Here is a 22704-nt window from a genome sequence, read left to right as displayed (position 1 = left end):
CGGGTGATGCATTTTGCTGGACTATCTGGTCTACCCTCAGATGACGCACTAAGGGATTTATTTAAACTCCTCATTTAACGCCATCTCCTCGCTGACCTAAAGACTAATCTCATTCAAAGCTGAGATTTCAATCTGTTCAATTCCCTTTGCAAACAAGTCAGAAGTTGCTTGTAAGAGACTCAGTGAGCCATACGTCAACATTATCTGCTAATTCCCATTTTATACATTAACAAATGAAAAACATATATTTGCCTTTTTAGAGTAACCTTTTCTTGTAGTAAATTGAAGCCAAAGACCCAATTACCTTTCAGTGGTTTAACTTCCAAAGTCAATATAAGGGGTTAAAAGGAGACTGAAAGCAAAATCTGAAAGAGACAAACAAGTGCTGCACAATGAATTACCAGTGGACTCGTTAGCATTCTCCTATATGGAACTCGATATTTCCTGTATTGGTTTCCAATAAAAACCTTCCAGCAAAAATGCATTAGATTTTTCCTTTAATATTCCATTGCATCATATTAGCATTTTCATCTTTATTATATCGACTCAGTAGACTGATTTGAGTGTGAAGAGGGCATGCCTGATAAAAGTTTGAAGACTTAGTTTAGTGAAGGAAACATCAAACCCTTTAATGTTTAACTCAGGAAATTATCAGAGAAGCACTTGGAGGTACTGTGTTTGAAACTGAAACCCAGAGGATTCATTTGGGGTTTCTTTATGCTTAACAATTGCTGGCTCTGTAAAAAGTACATCAGCTAGAGCTTTTAAGTGTTCAACCAGCCCATACTTCCAAGTATTGTCTATTGTCTATAGTATTGTCTATAAATGAATGTACTCCTTATGTGTGATTTATGTATTGTTCATCAGGATTTATGCAACTTTCAAGAAGTTTCTCTTAAGGCTTTTCAGCAGGTTTTTAAGACCTTTGTTATCAAATTAAAGCAAGTATTACGTAAAATAAAGTTTACCAAATAACTTAAACAACTGTATAAGCCATAAAATACATATAGCCTTGACAACTTAAGTTGTGTTTAAATGAGTAAAGTGCTCTTGCACAGGTTACATTTCTTCACTTCTGCCAGTATACAGTAAACCTAATCATTGCTACTAATAGCAGATTTTCATTAAATCTCCATTTTTAAGCCCGACCTACTCAAATATATTTTTTGTTCATGACAAAGGAACAAGCTCTGTATAACATAATACAAACATTGTTATTTTAATTACCTAGGCGTGAAATAAAGCAGTTTAAACATGTTTACAGTATAAAAAACATTAACATACTATTAAAAAAATTAAAATAGGGATCAGTTCCTTGTGACTGTCATGTGTTAAAATGGTTAAAATCAACTTATGGTATCTGTTCTTGAACAAAATTTGATACTTTCCAGACCAATACTGTCTAGCATTTGCACCAATCATGACTGATTTCTTTAGGAAGCAAAAACAAAAGTGAAGTTATACTGCTGTAAGCCCAAAACCTCACCAAGGAGAGATCAGTGTGGATGGCAAAGTAGAGCATCTGTTTTGGAAACAGAGAAGAAGTGAATTTTTTTGTCTCCTGCAAAGTGATTCTGTATACCGTATACCACATGAGCTCAGACTTCATTGTCAGAGCTGACTGGCAAGTGACATTGGTGTATACGGTTATTCAGGGGAACTTTGACTCAGTTTTGGAAACAAACTTTTATCACCAATGGAATGTGACAACAATGAAAGTTTTTCAAGTCAAAAGGAGAGTCTCACCAGCTCTGAACATTTTAATACAAAACTGAATGGAAGTGATGTTGGCATGAAAGGAGACTGTTTACAGAAAAGGTTTAAATATGTATGCAGCTTTGGGGAATTTCACTTTGTTCTTGCTTTCACAGAGTCAAAAACTAATAAATTCCTCAGGACAAGCCTTTTCTTTATGCATCACTTCTCATCGTCTGATCTTATATCAAATGGCAGTATTTGCATGAACAGGATCAAAGAAAATACCCATGATCCCAAAGGCATTGGGAAATGTGCGAAATTAAGCAAGTAAACAAAGAGGGGTTGACTCGGGAGGGGCACGTTTTTCCACGTTTTGTTTGACTTGACGCCGACTGGCTCACACTAATTTCAGGAAATCTTTGCTCGAAAGGGATCACAAAAGTTTAAATGTGTCAAAAACGTAACATAAAAAATCTGCTCAATTACAGAGGCTTAAACCAAGCACTCTCTTTAACTAATGCCAAAACAATAATCTCTGAAAATAGCCATTACAAACCAGTAAGTAACATTCTGGAGAATCAGACACAAGTCATTATAAATATATAAAACACACTCGTATACAGTCGACACACACACAAAACCCACAGACTTCTTGCTCCTCATTAGTGCCCAAACTATCACAGCGCTTTAATGAGAATATGGAGTCGGGAACAAGGCAATTTCTAGCATGCACGCGCAGACATACGCCCAGACAAACACACACACACACACACACACACACACACACACACACATGCATACACAGCTGCCCTTCACACTACGAGCCTGCAGGGTATGACAGGCGGGCACGCCAAAAGAGGATTTGCAGTGAAAAGCTTTGGGGAGGAGAGGGAGAGAGAGAGATAGGAGGAGTGGAGAAGAGGGGATTACATGGTGAATATTTCAGTACTAAAACATACCAATCGGTTTGGACTCCCCTTTCTGGCACGGACTGACACACACAAACAGCATTAGGATTGCCGTATCTCATACGGTCAACTACACACAGACGAGACAGTAAGTGGGGTGATGGGTAAAGCTAATTCCAAACACTAACCACCCCACCTCTGAGGGGTTCATCAGTCATTTGACATGACTGATGAACTGATGTACAGCCTACTGGGACAGAACTCAGGACCAAAACCAACTTAAATCTTGCTACTCTTTTAAAGTTTTATTTCAGCAAACATGCAAGCTGTGCGAATTGACGGCAAAGTTTTTTTGACCTCAAAACTAATAAATCTGAGGTAAACACAATGAAATACTTTAGAGATAATAAAAGAAATCCTATAGACAACCTAGAAACAGTGCAGAGTTTAATTTTGTGTTATTAAATTGTGAAGGAGGGATGGAAAAGATATACAGAAGAGATTTCAATGTAATAAAGTTCACCACTTCAATATGTAGGAAAGATTTATTACAGAGCATCTGGGGGGAAAAATAGCTTCATGCAATAAGGAATCCTTTAAGTTCCTATACATTGATCAAATTCAATGTTTATAGTTTTCCTTTTAAAAACCAATTAATTCATCAGTTCTTAGGTAAACTTTTTCAATAACCAAAATTGCTTAATAAATACATTAAGAGATGTCATTGTTTCTCCCAAAACACAACGGAAACCATCTTGTGGTTATGTTTAAGCCAACAAAGTTTCTTTAACTAAACTGCCACATTCAGGCATAAGAGCAACTAAGCTTAGACCTTTAGTAAACCAAAAAGTCACAAAACATACAGAAAACAAGCTAACGTTAGCATTGCCACTTTGGCAAACTGAAAAGTCTTTTACAAACCAAACGACAATTAGCTAAGTTTAGCATTATCACTTTAGCAAACAAAACTTTCACAAACAAAAGTCAAACATCAAACATCAATCAACTCATGCTATGGTGTAAGCTTCTAATAAGTCTCCCTGGAAAAAATCATATCCAAATGAACAATTTAACTGAGCCTTGCTAATCCAAAGCATGCATTTGAATGAAATAAGAATTCAAAATGACAAAAAACAGTTAGACTGTGATATAAAGCACCACACTATTCATCAGTCCTGTAAGCCTTCGCAAGCAGAAACCTGCATTACATTGCAAGGGACTGGATGGCAGAGGAGTGCCATGTTGCAAGGTTGGAGGTCACAGCAACATTCTAGATAAAGTGGGACTGCAGGAACGCCAAAGGACACAAGGACCGGCTGCTGGCTGGAATGACGACAGCCAAAAGCTGGTCAGGTCAGCAGGGAATCAGCCTCAAACACTGAGAGGCACAGAGATGGGAGGGGGAGGTAAAGGAAGGTAGATGCTATAGAGGGGGAAAACAAAAGATTAATTTAAAAAACAATCAAAGCAGAAGAGGCCATCATTCTGTGCGTGCCGATGCATTTTTTTTTTAATGCATTTGTGAATGTGTGTATGTGTCGGTGTCTGGGGGCTTCTTGAGAGGGACCCACTTACATGCTTGAAGCACTGCAGACACATTTGTTAAGCTGCATATTATTCTGCATGTGAACATATACAGGGTTTTGTGTGTTCACAGTCAGCACACTGCAGTCTAGACCAAGGGATCAAGTGTAATCTCTCCACTGATACAGCTGATGAACTTAGGTCATAGACCACTGTCACCATGTCAAAAGCATTTTTTCCAGAAAGCAACAGCAAAACAATGTGGCCTCCTTGTTGAATTCAAAAATTTGTCTTTTTAAAAATGAAGGTATTACAAGTGATTCTTGTGACATTTTAATTAATTTTTGGTCATTTCTTTTCTTTATCAACGTTGATCTGATTGGTACGATTGCCATGAGATGCTACAATGATTTGCCTTGAAAGATTTAAAAAAAAAAAAGAAAAGAAAAAGCTGTACATGGTTCTTTTTCACATCACTAATGGACATTCAAGCAGCAGGACCCAGCGGGGGCAAAAACAGACTGCAGTTGTTAATGATGCAGAGTGATGCTGAGTAATTACTCTCACTGTTACTCACCAGGTCAATATAAACCTTTCAGTTTTCAAAACGGAGATACACCTTTAGCATCTCATCTCAAGCAATTTTAATGGGCATTTTTCATATTTTGTGAATATATAATAGGATATTTCTGTGTGGTAATAATGTGGCATAGCCTAAACTGGTAAAAGTGGAAAAAAACATGAAATGAGTACTGCACTGCTTTAAGTGTTTCAAATTAGCTATACCAGAAATTAGAACAAAAACCTTCAACTTTCTATTTTATCTGCAGTTCACTTTCAAGCTGGAAGGAAACATTAAAGCACTGTGCCCAATAAAAATGCAAATCTAGCTGGATCATTTTGGGTCAATATGGAAAACCTGTCTGTGGTAACATAATACTGCTACAGAAATACACTGCAAACAAAGATGAAGACGTGACGCATACACTTGAAGATGATTGGAGTCAAGGTAATTGTGGTGTTGGACTAACTCTAGCCTCATATATTTAGTCTTTTTTATGGTTTGGGAGCAACACAGCAACATGTTGCCAACTACTCCAACAGATCTGAGTTTTTATCTGAACCAAGCCAGCACATAAACTTGGTGTGGAACTTTATTGACCAAAACATGGTACAGAACTCAAAAAGGAGCAGCCATAAATCAGTGTCAAACTTGTCCTCCACAGTCATACATCCAAATGGATGAAGCACCATTCCTCCTTCTTCCTTAAGATGACTTTACAGATGGCTAAATAAAATCCTTAGGAATCATTTCTTGGACATGCAAATTATAAACTTGTTACAATGGTTATTATGCTTACTGACATCGTGACAAGGCACTGCAAAACAAAAAAAAAGTGACAACACACAGGGGCAAAACTTTAACAATCCTGCAAAATACTGCTAAGCATTTAACTGAAACAAAATAAATGAATTCATTTAAAATCCCAGCAGTCAAGCAAATAAGGCAGTCCTATGTATAAGTTGCCGAACTGAAGTAAAATAAACAAAAACACAGTAAGAAGATTTTATATGAAGTACTCCTGACCAGGTACAGAGTAGTACTGTGATTGACTGTTGTTTCTTCCCTGGACAAAATCACTCAGCAACACATAGCTACAATAAATAATCTTTATCTCTTTTTTTTAGTTCTCACAGAAAGTACTTGTAGCTCCGTGCCCTGGGTTATTGATTGAGCTAATATTCACATTACCTTTCAGTAGTCCTGGTCGAGTGTTCATCAAAAATGCTGCTTGTCAAATCTTTTTCCTGCATAGAGCCATTGATTGCAGTCATTTACGACTGTACATGCGCTCTCTTCTTTCTTACAGAAAGTATTCCTGGCCAGGTGTTCATGTGTCTGGCTGTGTTTCTTTCTTTGAATCATTTAGGGATTTATTGCTGCCATTAGCTATGCATACACTCCGTGATGCACTTTACCATAGAAGTGCTCCTGGATCAGTGCTTATGTGTTTAGTTGTGTCTCTTTCTTGAACAGACTTATTGTCTCAATCTAATTGGCTGGGCCTCCTCACATATCAAAGTTGAATAGTAATAACTTTAACTGCATTGTGTTATAATTTGGACTGAATTGGACATTGATTTGATCTCAGTGCGACTATATGGGTTTGGGTTGTAGTGGAAGAAATCTAACAGAGATACGATTCATCCACTTTGACTGTCAATAAGAAATAAAGACTGTCTACTCCTATTTCACCACTTAAATAGAAGCAACAAAGTTAAAGCTTCTCCGTGTAGAAAGTGTTTGGGTTATATGGTTCCCTGCATTGTGCCCAACAGGCCTATTTAATTAGAATGAAAAGCCGAGTAAATATTAGTCTTTAGACAGCATCACACTATTTGTAAACACAACCAAGTTAGAGTGAATTAAAGCAATTTATTTTCCTATCCCAGAAACGCTCCCACTTAACTCTTAACTATTCAGTGACTTGTAATTAAATCCTGCCTCACACACACATAGCTCTACCGCAAGCACCCCTACAGAGGAACACCATGACAGATTTAATTAAAATAAGTTCAATAGTTTGAGTTTCTAAATAAAAGCAGACGTGTCAAAAAAGAAAAAGGGGAAAAAAAGTTGAAACAAGAGGCAGAAAACCCAGACAAAGACAGTGACAAAATGTTCTTAAACAAGGTGGAACATGTCAAAACCCAACATCAGAATTAATTATTTGCTCTGCAGAGCTTTCTATAATCTTTTTTGTTCAGAAAAGTAAGAAATGATGAGGAAGACAGAGAATATTTTAGATACAAACACAAAAACGCAGACAAAACAAGCCGAGGGTGTCATTTTCTCTTAGAATAAGGTCAGATATTTGGTTTCAAGCTTCAAGCCATATTTAGACCAAAGTAGAAGATGATACCATACACTCTCTACTGTGCCCTTCGGACACATTCTTTAACTCTCCTACAATAAATACTCATTCCTGTACTCCTTTCCCTCCCTCATACAAGCTCAAAACTCCCCCTGAAAAAAAAGCCCTCTCCTCCCTCAGCACCCCTCTCCAACTCTGTCCACACAGAGTTTTCACACAGTCCATCTGACACCCGTGTGCTGTGCAGAGTGTATGATATCATCAGTCTGCCAACTACAAGGCAGGCTGACATTACCGGCTGCCAGGACCGCAAAGGCAGCCAGGAGTAAGCCCAGGAAGACCAACCTAAGCACACACTCATGCATGTTCATGCAAATATGTTAAAAATAAGTCAACTTAAAGTGTGTGTGCAATCAGAGTGTACATATGTCTGATGGTGACATGCGCAAAAAGAAAAAAAAAAAAAAGCACTCACCTGCACCTGCATGAAGGATCCCCTGTAGAAGCAGCATGCTGCAGCTGACAGAGCACTCCACAGACTACACCTCTCCGTCATGTTGGGCTCACACCTTCCCACTCCAATCTCTTTAATTCTGCTTTTTTTTTTTCTTGGTTTACCTCACCTAGCCTTCTCCTTACTCCTGGAGTCCAGACCAACACCAACCTCAGAGCTTAAAAGCCTCTCTCACTCCTCTCCGCCTGCCTAACAGACCCTCAACATTCTGCCACCACTCGCAAACAAGAGCAGGCTGCAAGCTACACATCTAAAAAAGCTCCGGCTGCCAGTTCGCAACATCAGCCTTTCACCCACGAGCAGTGCTGAGGATGAGAGCGAGAGATGGTGCAGCTGCTGACATCCCTCCCTGCACACTCCTGCCCCGCACCGGCTTCTGCTTCAGCTCGCTTCTGCTTGCCTTCCTCTCTCTCTCTCTCTGCACTTGCTTCACGCCGCTGCTAGGGATTACCTCATTGCCTGCCCATGAAAGGGGTGTGGGTGGGGGGAGGGTGGACCAGAGGGAGAGGGATGGTGGGAGGGTGGTGTATGATGAGGGCTGGGTGGGGGGGAAGAATGCTTACAGGCTGAAGCTGAGAGGAGTGATGTTGAATTGCTGGGCAGAAACCCCACCCACCCCTACAATGACCCCCCACCCCACCACACCAACCCCTCTTCCCTTCAGCTCCCAGAGCGGCTGAGACAATGCTGACAAGCGGCAAGGGTATAAAAAGGGTAGGGAGGGAGAGAATGTGAGAAAAAGATTGGAGGAGAGGGAGAAAATTAAAAGATATGATGATGAATGAAGAAGATTGAGGAGAGGAACGGAGGACATGTGCAGCCTGCATTGTGCTACATTCATGGTCACACCTTCACATCGCATAGCCAGAGGTGTAGAGGTGTACTTCCTTTTGAAGAAATATACAAATATACAACAGCCAGAGTGGAGGAGGGTTGGAGGGGACTACAAAAAACTGAATTTTGTTTAAGTGTACCAAAGAAAAGCAAAGTTTTTCTGGATCACTGATGTCTCAGGACGTCCTCAGGTTTGACACTAGAAGTTGAGGATACAAGTAGACAACTGGGGTTGAGTCAATGATGCAAGTTTCAAGGTAATTTCTTGCAGGGGTTCCTATGCAGGTTTGACGCGAAAGTATTTGTGCCTTGTAATTGTGACGTTGAAGTCAGAGAGAAAAATCCTATAGAAGTTTGTGATTGCAATTTTTATTCAGTCTTTCACAGTTACACCTCTTTGCAGTAAAAAGATTTGGATCAGAAAGTTTGTAAAGGTTGGACAGACGCTGAGCATTGATAATCTGGCGTAGGCACACTTTAAAACCCAAATCCAGGCTAGAATCTCAGGAATTTCATTATTGAAATATCTAATGTTGTTAATGTAGTATGCTTAAAAGTTGCAGACTAAAAAAAAATTGTAAATAGTTAAAGCTCTCCATTTTCTGTCTTATTCAATAAAATATTGTGGACACATTACCATTGGCCAGAAAGGGTCAATTAGGGTCAATTAGCTTTAGTCAGTTTCCAAATACAATAAAAACACAGCAGGCTAAAATATATTATACTTCAAATCAGAATTTTATCTACATAGTTTTTAAAGCAGACTAAAAATAAATGTTATTTTAAATCCATGTCACTACTCTGAAAAGTTGACATAAGGAGACAGGAGATGGAGGGAATACAAAACTATGATTAGCACATGTTGTCAGCTTCACTGTGATTTGTTGGTTTTAGTAAACACTATACTGAAAGAACAACTTGATAGATCCTTAAAGTTATTCTAAAGCATTTTAATCAAGTCTGTGGGATATTTTCCTTGAGAAATAAAACTCATATTTTTAAATACATTGGCAATAAGATACAGTGATCATTTACATTGCAAAAGGTTTAGTTTTACACATTTAGGCCAACACTTGATTTTATAAAGGTAAATTTTATCCACTTAAAATGATGAAATAGCGAAACAACTGGAATAAAGTGACACAGACTCTGCTAAACAGCATTAAAGGGACAGTTTAAAGATTTTGAACGAAAGCCAGCTTTATTGTACAGGTGAGATGGAGGTAAAGGCGCCACCAGTGAGGAACATAAAAAGCATCCGTAGCCTTTTTCTACTTCAAAAATCCAGAACTATCTCTTTAGGTTCCCTTCTACATTTTACCAGACACACATATGCAGATAGTTTGGTTGTATCATAAACGCTACCTGTGTGTGCCTGTGCGTAGCTGAATATAATGATGTGTCTCTAAAAGGCCATGCCGGCTGCAGCTAGACAGCTCATTATGAGCTGGAAAGCAGAGGCAGGTGTTTCAAGCATAACAGGGTGTGATTTTTCACTGGCCAATTTCACACAGTAACACACACAGCAGCAGGGAGATGTCAGGTGGGGTGGGGCGCTGTCTCCGGAGGCCTCCTGAGTGACTTTGTTGAGGACGCTTCACCCTGGAAATACCAGCCAGGGAACCCTGACAGCATCCAAAATTCTGACACTGTACTTAATTGGGCCTGCGTCACTGCAGCAATGCAGAATGAAGGAGAGAGATGGAGCTAAGGAGAAAAGAAAGATCCTTTCCCTGGACCAGCACGTATACTCTGACCCCACTCTAAGCTGCTTGTTGAATCTATGCTAGTGGGCCAAAAGGAATAAAAACCAAAGGTCACAAATACAGAGCAACAAAACACAGGATGGATTCATTAACCACATCGTCTCCTCTTAATGTAATCTCAAATCATCCAGCAGTGGATTAGACAGATTACACAGTGGGGGACGCAAATAATCTCTCAGAGCCCTGCGCTCCTCTTGCTCTTGTTCGATAATACCACTACAAAACCTTTTTATGACACAGCCATGAGTATATTATGGTAGCTGTGGTGCGCTACACCCACACATACTGGTTGCACCAAATGTCTAAGAAAGCATTAAAAAGTTGTCTTGTAATCAGAGAGGTTTATTGCTATCTGTAAAAAGCAAAATAAAAGGCAGAAGTCAGTTATCTAGGAAAAAAATATTGCTTTGTAATATGCTATTAAACCCAGTACAAGCGGGCGTGAGAATGATGGGTGGATTGAGGACGGGTTTTAAAAATGGATAGTGAGAATGGGATGGTTGAAAAAAGATAAAATTAGGAGAACAAGAGGGATTAAATGGGAATAAAATGAGGTTGGAACAAAAGAATGAGGAGGATGAGTGAGACAAAGGGATTGTAAAAAAAATTGGTGATTGGATAAAAAGTGGTTAAAAATAAAGTGACAAGTATGAAAAAAAAAACTATGGAAGTATCATAAAGAAGGAATGAGCTGGATGGAGTTTATAAAACGGGCGCAGGGGTTGAGAATGAAAAAAGGTAGGTATGAGGATAGAAAGAGGGAAGAGTGAGGTGGAAAAGCACGGCGCGGGTGGGCCGGCTGAGGATTTGTTTGCTGAGTAATTAGAGATGTAACTGAGGTGTGGTTTGAACCTAAGGGAACACATCAGCTACAGCAAAACCTGAAGATCTGTTGTGGAAATTGTGATGAAATCTCAGACCTGCATTGCATTAAAGTTTATATTGTAACTGTGTTCAGTGCACCTTACTGAATCAACCTTTGCAGATGAAAATACACACATATTGTAGATGATATGAAAGAAAAGCTAATTGGATTCATTATTGTGCAAACCTCCCTAACTCCAAAGAGGGATGGACTTCTGTTCTTTTTCTCATTTGATGTTTTTCTTTATGAGTGACACCAGGCTCTATAATTTTAAAATCTGGTGACTTTGAAAACTGCATTAGATTGTTCACATTATTTAATATCAACAAATCCATTGTGAGTAATTGTAGGCTGTAAAAAAAATGGTATCCTTAACATAATCACTAACAGAGTTAAGAAGAGGAGGGAAAAAGTGATCACCCTACATTGTCTCCCAGTTGTGAACAGAGCCACCACATTCTGGGATTCAGAGGTGTGTGAATACTTTATATTCTGCCAATAACTCCAGCATCCTCAACTTCTTCAGATTTGCACCAGTGAAAGGTTCCTGCTCAGAAAGAGCACAACTTGTCATTGTTTCAAAGTGAAATGGTTTGTCAAGCCTTACACTTGTTTACGTGTCATTTCGCATCCTCAGATGAATCACAATGACACAGTTGCTGTGACGGGGGAGATGCGGCATTAAGCAAAGCAAGACTGAGTAAACTTTTCTTTAGAAAAAATATTTAAAAATGTATAATAATCCAAGAGTGCAATAAGATTTCTGGTGGATATGCTAGTTTTCAGACACAGCTGAGAGGATGTAAATTTTGAGTTCTGCTGGTGTGCAAAATTTATTAAAACCCTCATGTACCTTACTATAATTTACCCAAAATTCATTTTTCTGAGAGTTTATCCTGTCATACATTCATTGAGGTTGTTCTGTCTCTTTTGCACCATGACTTTCTCTCTTTCTCCGTCAAATCCAGTGTTTCTCCAGTCAGTCTTATCACAGCCTTCCTGCTCTCATCTCTCACCTTCTTATCCCTCTGATCAATAGCCTAACCTCCTCCTTCCAGCCTCTTCTCCTCTCTGATCCCTCTCCACACTCTTCTCCTCCGCCCTCCTGCTCTCCTCCGTGGCCATCCCTCCACCTCCCTCTCATTCCAGTCCTCTATCTCTTCATCTCTCCCCCTGCTTGGAGGCGGGCTTCAGTTAAATATTAATTAGTAAGCCTCATCCCGCAGGCTGATAGGGAGGACAATGGAGAATCCCTGCTTGTGCCTGTGAGCGTCTTACTACTGAAAGAGTGTGTCTGGATGTGTGGGAGATTGGCACGTGATAGAAAAGGTGTGAGTGGGAAGAGTGGAAAAATGTGTGTGTGAGAAAAAAAAAAGAGAGCTAGATAGACCGCGGGATAGAGATTATGTGTGCAAACACATCTGTAACTGTGTCAATGTGTGTGTTCATGCCCTAAAAACAAAGGCCATGCAGGCTGTGGGGGGGTTAAAAGGGTGCAGTTAATGATCTGTGTGTATGTGCCTCTCTGTGATTGGTGTATCTGATCATCAGGGTGGACCTTAACCACCTTCTGGTTAATCCGCATTAAACCTCAGATATGTGTGTCAAAGCCTGTTCGTAACACCAGACTGCTGCAACACAGAGGAAACTCAAACACTTTGTCTCCACAGATATTTAAAAAAAAAACATGATTTAGGCATAAAATTGTGCAATTTAAATTCAGCTGTCTTGCTATAATCACATTAAAATGTCTAAACCTTTAACCGATATGTTGCTGTGGCAACGAGGCACATTTTTAGTGTGAATAAAGCAGCATATAAGAGAGATGAATGTGGCATCATTCCTGGCTTTGTGTGCTGATTTGTGGCATGCTGACCTTGAAGAGGTGGACAAAATATGCGAAAGGAGGGGAGTATGAATTTGAGGCCTAGCTGAGACTTTTAAAAGGTAGGACTTTGGCAGTGTGGTAATTTTAGAAGTTGTTCATACATGCCTGACACTGGGTTATGTAGTTAGTTATAAAACCTTATAAGTTAGGTAATAAGGCAAGTTTATTGGTGTAGCACCAAACAGGCACAAAACAGTTCAAAGATATTAAAAGAAAATTAAAGGAAAGACATTGTAATCACAGAATGCAATGCTTAAAATGGGATCTCATTATACCATTGCATAAAAATAAACTTTCCTTTAACAAAGGAAAAAAATCACTCCAAAACTTTCTGGACATTACAGCCTATACTTGCAACAACCACATCACCAAGTTGTGACAGTCAAAATGAATTTTTAAAATTGCTGACCGTGTTTCCTGTCTTTAAATCTTGCTGTTCATGTCACCGAAGTTATACAGTATAGTCGGGTGCCTACGTGGGTCTGGATTTGACATGGAGATAATTGAGGTCAATGAGTCTGTATCTGCTGAGCTTTGCTGGAGAAGAACTGTAAATTTAAAAGAGCTCATCAAATCGCCAGCGGTAATCTGACTCTTAAATGGAGAAGCATTCTCCATAGATGAGGTAGAGCTTAAAAAAGTTGTTCACGTTACAGGAGAGAGTAGCACACACAAGATTTCCTGATTAATAGAGGGCTATTATATTTTTATCACTTTTGCTGATATAAATCTAATAAATAATGAAAATTCACACAGCATAGAGATGTATAGTTAAGATGCCCACCAAAATAACTGTAACTGATATCAAAGATATCCAGACCTTTCTAAAAATGTTCATTTCTTTTAAAGTGGGTGCCGCACTGATTCAGTCTACAGTAGCAGGAGCACACATAATACATGCAATCTCCCCAAAGGGTGCTGCTTTGATTTAATTGAGCACCTCTCAGACGCATACAGATCTTTGAAATTTAAAACCATTCGCATAATCAAACATTCAGCAACACACTGATCCACAGCTGAACCCCCTCACACACACCCCCACACGCACCCGCACACACACGCACACACAACGTGCACACAATATTTTTTCCCGAGCAGCAACGAGAGTCCCAGACATATGTTAATAAACCTCATATAAACCAACCAGTTCCACCTCCCCCCCTTTGGCCCCATCCCGTTGTTGTTAAACTGAACCGCTGAACAAAGCAGGAGACAAAGCAAGGCTGAGTCGCAGGCAAAAATAGACGCACGTTATTGTAAAACAGTTCACATGAACGTCACATAAAGTAATAAGACACTGAGATTGAGCTAATTAGTACCACAGTGTAGGACTACACTTGTGACTTCACAAGTGTTTACTACCCACAAAGCATTTAAAGATGCTTTTTACTTTGCTTAAATTAGTCACAAAACCAGCAGAACCAGTTTCTTTGGCTCATAAAAACCCGGCAAAAATGTTAAGTGATAAAACTGAGAAGTAGGCAGTGAATACTTTTGGGTTTTTTTTTTATTTTACCCAAGAATTAATTTTTTTTTTTTTTATTATCCAATACGTAATATTTGTTCAGTGTTGTCCAATTTTTACTGTTAGTGTTTGTGTGTATATACATGTGTGTGACTGAGCACATGTGGAAAACTGAGTCGCTGGGCTGGTCTCTCCCTTTTTAACAGGGTTCGCTGAGGCCGACTCCTGATTTAAACATCAGCTGTCATAAATGTTTCAGAGAGGTGGAAGTAGAAGGGGACATTGCTGGCAGCTTTTAGGGAGGTGGGCGGGTGGGTGGTGGGCGAGGCTGCTATGGTGACAATCTGGGTGACAAATCATGCAGGATTGGTGTTTATAATGAACATAAAATATTAGGTCTGCGAGAGTTGAAAGAAGCGCAAAGCTCTTTTTTATTTTGTATGCATGCAGTTTATAAAGTTTAAAAGAGCACACATGGTGTAATAATTTGACTGCAGTATTATAGATGTCAGAGTTAATGTGAGAGACATGCACCACCCAACACATCCAGTCACATCGCTGGTGAAAATGTGTCAACATAAATTCATATATTACTGCATACAGAATATTCTGGAAAAACGTGGAAAAATCCAACTCATAATTTGATTCAGTGTAAAATAAAAAAATAAATTAAAATGTTATTATGTAATTGTTCAATTTGAGCTTTTCAAAATGAATCATGTATGTATCAATGTTAATATTTAGTAGTATATGTCTTGCTGTGGCACAGAGGTCCATTATTCTTCTCCAAACTTCAAACTGGGAAAGCCAAGACAGCTTACTATTTAAGTGGATCTTGACATGTCACAGGCTCACAAACAGCAGAGCTGCTCTCTAAAATGTCCATATCTGCAGTCTGAGCAACAATTCAAAAATTTACAACAACTGGAACTGTGACAAAAGAAGGCTGGATAAAGACACTAACAGGAGTGTAAGAGAGTTGCCACAAAAGACATAAAATAAAACAGTAAGGTCCTTGTAAAAGAGCATCAGTATAGCTTAAAACAATATTTGAGGAGTATTTGAGTATATATGCGACATATTTAGAAAATTTTGGCACAACTGTTGAGTCCAAATGTGCAAAAATTTTCTTTTAATTTCTATTTGGTCTTTAACTATAACTGTTGTTTGTCTCAAATAATAAGAGTAACCTGAAGAAGAGAAGAGTTGGGAAGATGTTTATCTACAGTCAATTTGTTGAGTCTGAGACTTTTGTTTTACAAAGACGGAATACAGGTCAGGGTCACAGGAGAAGGCTTTTATCACCTCACCGGTGATGTGTAATCAATACAAAAACTGCTCCTCAAGCACCCACTTCCTCTCTGTCTCTTTCTTCTCCCATCCTTTCTAATTTAGCTTCATCCTTCATCTCTCAGGGTCCACTTTTGATCTTACTCCTGAAGAGTTTGTTTGTGTACGTGGTGCATTAAACCTAACTATGTCCAAGGTCAAAAACAGACTCATAAATATGGAGCTCTCAGCTCGAGAGGATGTCGCCACCTGCTGGAGGAAGCGTGCGCTGCTTATAAATGTAGAGTGCTGACATTGCCATTAAAAATTCAATTAGCTAAATGGCCGCTTAAATTAGGCTAAATCCAGAGTGAGTTTGCTGAAATGAGCAGAACAGAGGACAGATTGAAGGCTGATACCAACATCTCAGCACTTGCATAACATTTTTAATTTAATAATGTCGAGGAGGGGATGTGTTTCCAGCTGTACAGTGCAAAATAAAGCAAATGCAACAAAACACCGATGCCAACACCAAAAAAAGACAGATGAAAGCTAAAACGTGTTTTATGTGACAATTCTAGACGCAACATCCAAAGAAATATTTAGCCTAGGAGGAATAAAAATGGAAAGACATCTAAAGACTGACCTGAACTTGATCTGCCTGGATTTCTGCCGGCTTCATGAGGCTGGAAAAGGAGAATGAAAAGAAGTGAATATGTAGAAGAAAAAGAGAGATGAAAGAAGGGAGATGTTCGGCAATGTAACAAGAGGAAAAAAGGCTATCTAAATTGTGTATACCTGTGCTTTGATACTCACCCTCTTTCTTTTGTGTTTGATGTGCTTGTCTAACAGGTGCACATTACCACAGACATACAAGCTTCTTTTTTTTAAAAAAAAGAAAAAAGAGAGAGTCTGTATTCCCATGGATGTCTACTGCAGGCTTTCAAGTGCTTAAAATGTGGATGCTGCTCAGCCTCATGAAAAAAAACATAACAAACCCTGCTGCGCTTCAAGGGTTTCTGAGTGTGGACTCTCAAGTCTGGTAGCAAGCACATAACACGAGCTTGTGATGGATCCCGATCATGTGTCAAAAAGCATTGGAAGTCCGTCTGTGGTTACTGCAGCGCAGCTTTGCAATGTGGAGCCAGAGCAAGCGCAGGGGGCAATTATACTCTCAGGCAAGTTTTAAGATCAATTGGTGCAAGTCCCAGTTGAGAGATACGTCTCAGAAGGCCAGGAGTTAAGCAGTGTTACACACAACCAGAGGGAGAGGTCAGATCAAAAGGTCCATTTATGGCAGTGGGAGAGGGGATGGTGATAGTTTCCACACCGCCTTACAAAGCTCCCACTGTTATCTTCAGAAATTAGCTTTTTTTTTTCTGTTTTTGTGCAGATAACATCAGCATCTCTCTATAAGGATTGAGCTAAAATAATTATTGTCAGTGAGTACAGATATGTAGACGCATAACTGCGTCCATTTCACATAAAGTAGTTTAAAGAGAATTTCTGGCTTGTTGATTGACCTATAGTGGGAAAGAAATTAGAAAAATTATTGCTAAAGTTGTCACTGCACACTGTGCATACGGCATTTCCAAAAGTTAAAGATTAAATCTAAAAAATTACAACAAGAGCAAACATTTTGATAATTTTAATAATTCAAATTCTGGTACGTTGACTAAAAATGGATGTGTGAAAATATCCATGTGCGGAAGCCAAATGTTTTTAATATAAAAGCAATAAAGTGAACACATAAATAGCGTGACTAGAGACCAGAGAAACTAAAGACTAGCAGAAAACTTTTTTCAAACACGGGGCCTCTAAAGACCCAGTCTTTGAAGCCGCACAGAAAATGAAGTATGGTTCTTATATATACATATATACCTACACTCCATTTTGTTTTGCATATGCATGGATTTCCCTTATACTTGCCTGAGCTGAGAATTTGGGACCATTTTAAATTAGTCAGAAGAACAGCGTACATTTTTGAGCTCTATAAAACAAGTAATGTGAAAAGTTTTTTAACAATTAAATTGTGGTACACATACAGAACAAATAAAAGTTTAGCGTTTTGTTAAAGAAACCGAATGAAACCAGGTACAGGGAGGGACAGCTGAACCATTGTTCAATTTTATCTCATACCACACATGTCAATCTGATATCAGTTTAAAATAGTGAAACACAAAAAAACTTCTTAAGGCTAAAGAATAAACCTCACATTTGTCAGATGAGCTGATTTTCACAGAAACACACTGGCGGCACGCCATTTCTATTTTCTTCTTTTTCCAACTACCAAAAGAAGCAAGAGATACTGTCAGGCAGCTGAGAAGGGAAAAGATGCAAAGAGCTACACAGAGCAAAGGCAGTTGGAGAGACGGACAGACAGAGTGGTGATTTGGGGTTGAGCTGACATACTGTAGGAGGGAGAGCTGTTGAATGAGCCTGATGTACAGAGCTTTATTTCCCACGGTAACTGAGCTGAACTAATGGGCAGCCAGACACTCTCTGCTCACACATGGGAGTCTTTACATGGCAGCACATATACAGCCTGTGCTTTTAAACAAGCACACGCCCTCATGGCACTAATGAAACCTAATATGTGCCCTCTGCGTTTATGCAGGAGATCCTACGGGTTCTGTCTTTCACATGTCCAGGGATGACGGTGCAGGGAATACAAGCTGCCTGGGTGAAGGTGCCCTGGGCACATATAGAGGTTTAATTTCTCCCTTAAACTCCCAAAGATCCAAAGTTATTAATAAATCAGCTGCCCCCGTGAGAAACATACACAATAAGCCCAAAGAACACTAATTTCCCAGGATCTTTTGTGTGTAAGAGCAAATCAATGCTAAATGAGAAATCATCCAACCAGCAGCCGACCGGCAGCCTTCCAGACACATTTGATCAATAAAAGCAATCAATATTGGTTGCTGCCTTAAAAAGCAGAGGAATGAATCCAAGTATCTTCTCACTTTACATGCATCATTTAAAAGAAGACTATGTTTGCAGTGTAACATGTATCGCTTTGTGTATGTGCATAGCAGTCAAACTAAGATGACAGTTCTGCCTACCACAGGGTTGAAGAACCCTGCTTTCTTTACCAGTGCTGGTAAAATCTGACACATGCTCACCAAAACGCTGAATATCATTCACTTTGGGCTTTTCAGGATACCTTTTCAAATGATCTCTCTTTATAGTAGAAGGATAAAAAAACACATGCAGCTGAAATTTGAAAAGAAGATTTGCCGCGCAAGTATAAATTTATTGTAGATTTTATGATCCAAGATGGTTGAAACTTGCGCTTAATTGGTGTTGCAAGCGGACAACTAACAGGCTAACCTGAAATCTAAACTAGTGGATCACTGAAATGAGTTCTGCCGTATAAACATTTTTGTTCCAATGCAACTATTTGAAAGACATTTAGCCAAATACTAGTGGGAGTGTACGTATACAGTATACAGTATGTGACCAAGTATTTATATTTTAATTCTGTGTGCATCATTCCCTCATTGTACCATAGATTATGTAAAAGGGACAGACAGAGTGGTCCATTTATTTGATGGGTTGTGAATAAGACTGTCATGACACCGTCATAAACATGACATAACACCTGTCACGATCATGAGTAAGTCTTTATGAATATTTATGACTGCTGTCATAAAGGGTCATTTGGTAAATCATGACACTTTTAATACAAAGTTGACATTATTCAAAATGTCTTTGTTATGACAATTTGACATTAACCAAGAAATCGTGATCTGGCATAAATTTGTTCTAAAAGTATTACTGATTAAACTGTAGCTTTAATAACACAAACCTACACAATTTTTAAAGTTTAATCAGTAATACTTTAAAAACAAATTTATGTCAGTGTCAATTGTCAATTAAAAAAAACATTGTTCTCATCAAACTAAAAAGATGAATAAAAGGAAACATGATTCAATAATAATCATAATTGTACACAAATGTTTTTTGCACAATCAAAGAAAACTAGAAGACAGAAACTCACCAGTAAATGTCGTTTCCTTCATCCATCTCTGCTTTCTGTTCATCCTCCTTTAGCTCTAATCCATCACTTTCTATAGTTCCTTCTCTTTCTTGACTAACAGGAGTCTCTTCAGGGTTCAACACTTTCTTCTCCTCCAACTGATGTACTACATCTGAACCACCAGGTGGTAGCACTTCCTCACTGGCGGTATTGTTTCCAGAATGGATGATTTGGTTGACTGTGGGATCTTCTACAGGTTCAGACTGCGTCTTGGAATCAGTTGAAGTAACATCTGGGACATTTTCTGCACCCTCAGCTGAAGGGACTTCTTTCAACCCGGTGTCCGCAGCGACTTCTGCTTTCACCTCAGATGTCTTGGACAAGGAAACTATAAGTGTCTGTGAAACCTCTTTCTTGTCTCCTGCTGGTCTCTGACTTTGACTTCTGTTGATGCTGCTCTTCTCTTTAGTCTTTTTACTGCTGCTGGAGACTGCTGTAGCGAGATGGGTTATTAGAAACTCTCTGTTTCAGAAAATAGTAAAAAAAATCATTTGCAATAATTTGTTGGACATCACTCCTGCTCACCTTTGCTGCTTTTGTCCCTCTTTCTCATCAGCAGCCGAGGCAGCGTGCCCATGTGTGTGTAGTCCTCACTGGAGCGGACGTAGCTGGCGGTGCGAGGACGCATTGCCCCCAGATCGTCCAGTGTTGTCTCAACAACTGCGCTCAACTTAGCTGAGGCAGCACATTCACCATCATCTCCAGTCTTTGACTTGGAGGCCTTTGAGTCCGATTTGTCAGTGGAACGACGAAAAGAGATGTTGGTTAGGCTGCCAAACCATTTGAAACCTTAAATGGGAACAGTTTGAGAGCATGCATTGGTGAGATGGGTCTGACAGCTCTGCAACATTTTGAATATTACAGAAATTATATCAATTCAAAATGATACTTTGGAGATTCCCTTTTTTTAACTTTTTTTTTTTTTTTACACATAATTCATTTCATTTATAGGAAACTAATAAGTATTTACATAATTTAACATTGCATATCATCTCCTAAAATAACTGAAAAACAGAAGCGACAATGAAAGAGAAGTGGAACAGACCCACCCAAGATTGCCCACAATGTGGCCATCAAACTTTGCATCTCAATAAACTGTGTAAAAGATTCTGAAAATAATAACCCTGCAAGGGACAAAGCAGTTTGCTGTAATTTATAAACTCAAATTATTAATTTTAAAATGCCAAATTTGCAACAAATGAGCCATCTCTGCATTTAACAATTTACTGTATGTAGATATTGTGAATTCAAATATTATGTTTGTTGTTCATTTACGTAAAGGAAACGGCAAACCTACGAATCCTTCGAGGTGCAGATTTCAAAACCTAAAACCTGTAATATCTATTCTTTTGGGGGTTAAGATCTAAATCTAGGGACAAAACTCATGTAACAAGTTTAATATTGTTTATCTGCATGTCCAGTCCAGATACAATTTTTTTATCTTATTTGACAATTTCCAATTATTTCTAAATTACAAAATTGTTTCATTATTACCACTTTTAACACATAGCTCCCACAAGGCCAGACTGGAAGAAGTTACCCTTGAAATATGCCATGTTGGTCGGCAACAACATTACTTGGGGTTACCGGTGCTTAAATTTGTTTTTTGTTACTTTTCTGCTCTTTGAGAGTTTAGAATCTAGCAGCAGCACATCGTATAAAAATAGTCAACAAGTCATTTGTGTTTACTGAGAGTCATACAGTGAGGAGGATGACAATATGATTGGCACTGACGATGAGAATGGACCACGTATAGTTGCATTTTAAGTCCATAAAGTTAATCCGTGTCAACACCCGCACACACACATGCACAACCCTACACCTAAGAACGCCTTTAGAAAGACCTGTTAGCCCAACAGTAATGCTTTTGGAAGGAAGCCCGAGTACCCAGAGGAAACCCACACAGAAAAAATATGCAAACTCCATGCTGAAGGACCACAAGCCAGAATTCAAACCCAGAACCTTCTCACTGCAAGGCAACAGTGCTACCTACAACTGTGCAGCCCAAAGATCAATATAATGTACACTGTGTTCCAAATTATTATGCAAATTGGATTTAAGTGTCATAAAGATTAAATTTTTTGTTGTGCTATCAAATTTATAAATGGTATTGTGTGTCAGGGCTCGTTGAATCACTATAATTAATTTCAAAGAGCAGGGTTGATTAGTTTGTCTGATGAGCTCAATTAAAGGAAATCTTTCATCTTTAGAATCTTTAAAAACTTTAAAATCCAAAGTTTCTTTCATTCTTCATTTGAAGAATGAAGGAAACGTTGTATTTGCATTATTCTGTGAATACTTGACTCCCTCTGAGTCATAGCAGGTTTCACTAAGGGAATTTTTTTTGTCCGTCTTTTGCCACCATTAGTTTTTTCCACACCAGTATGAGTTTGAAGCTCTACATAGTTGATATGCTTTTTAAAATGAAACACTTTTGGTATGCCTCATAACTAAGACATTGCAAAACTGGATGATGGAGCAACATATGTAAAAATAGCCACAAATATTAACAACAAGTTCACACACGCACGGATGATACTCACTAAATTTCCGTAAGCTCATGGTGGCACCCGGCTGCAGTTGAGTGACAGATGGATCAGCTGCAGCAAAGCAGAGGAGAAGATGAACGGCAGCTTTTTCTCAAACAAGAAGAAGAGCGGAGGCATTTATCAGATAAGGGTGAGCCGCTGCTCACACTCTGCTTGCAAGAAAACAAAACAGAGATGTGCAGCAGGGGCAGGGCAGACCATAACTTCCTGTGAAAAGACTGCAAACACCAAAGTGAAGAGGAAATGAAGAGCCCCAAAATGACAAGGCACGAGGCTGAAAGACACTGATAAAAAAAAGACATTTACAAAGGTTTCCTTGTGGATGTTAATACAAAAGTGCAATGGAATTGAAACAAATCATTTTCCATTTTCCACAGCATCTTTAATTTTTCATCTGTAGTTTACATATAGAGCTAATTGTACTTATTTGTACTTAATTGTGCTTTGTAATTTGTTGAGATTCATCCCTGCTCAAAGTATATGCATATATGCAATTTCACTCGATT

The 22704-nt window shown here is 38.9% G+C and overlaps 1 protein-coding gene across 4 annotated transcripts in view; it reads right to left on the bottom strand.

Moving 5' to 3' along the window:
• Nucleotides 1-22349, bottom strand: part of LOC102219480 (SH2 domain-containing protein 3C-like) — a 57346-nt gene extending 34997 nt beyond the window's left edge. For 2 of the 4 annotated variants that reach the window (XM_014468991.2, XM_023338742.1), the window contains exons 1-4: nucleotides 22193-22349; nucleotides 20175-20438; nucleotides 19611-20082; nucleotides 16254-16293 (exon numbers count right to left, since the gene is read on the bottom strand). In XM_014468991.2, the coding sequence (XP_014324477.1) occupies nucleotides 16254-16293; nucleotides 19611-20082; nucleotides 20175-20438; nucleotides 22193-22211 (795 nt within the window). In that variant the 5' untranslated portion in view covers nucleotides 22212-22349. Of the gene's footprint in view, nucleotides 1-7481; nucleotides 7921-16253; nucleotides 16294-19610; nucleotides 20083-20174; nucleotides 20439-22192 lie in introns of those variants that run through there. The other 2 variants (XM_023338741.1, XM_023338743.1) reach the window with 2 other exon arrangements.
• Nucleotides 22350-22704: the final 355 nt, after the last annotated feature.

This window comes from Xiphophorus maculatus, chromosome 8, assembly GCF_002775205.1.
Source record: "Xiphophorus maculatus strain JP 163 A chromosome 8, X_maculatus-5.0-male, whole genome shotgun sequence".
Lineage (NCBI taxonomy): Eukaryota > Metazoa > Chordata > Actinopteri > Cyprinodontiformes > Poeciliidae > Xiphophorus > Xiphophorus maculatus.
The sequence above is the reverse complement of the archived record's forward strand: the minus strand, read 5'-3'. Positions and strand labels throughout refer to the sequence as shown.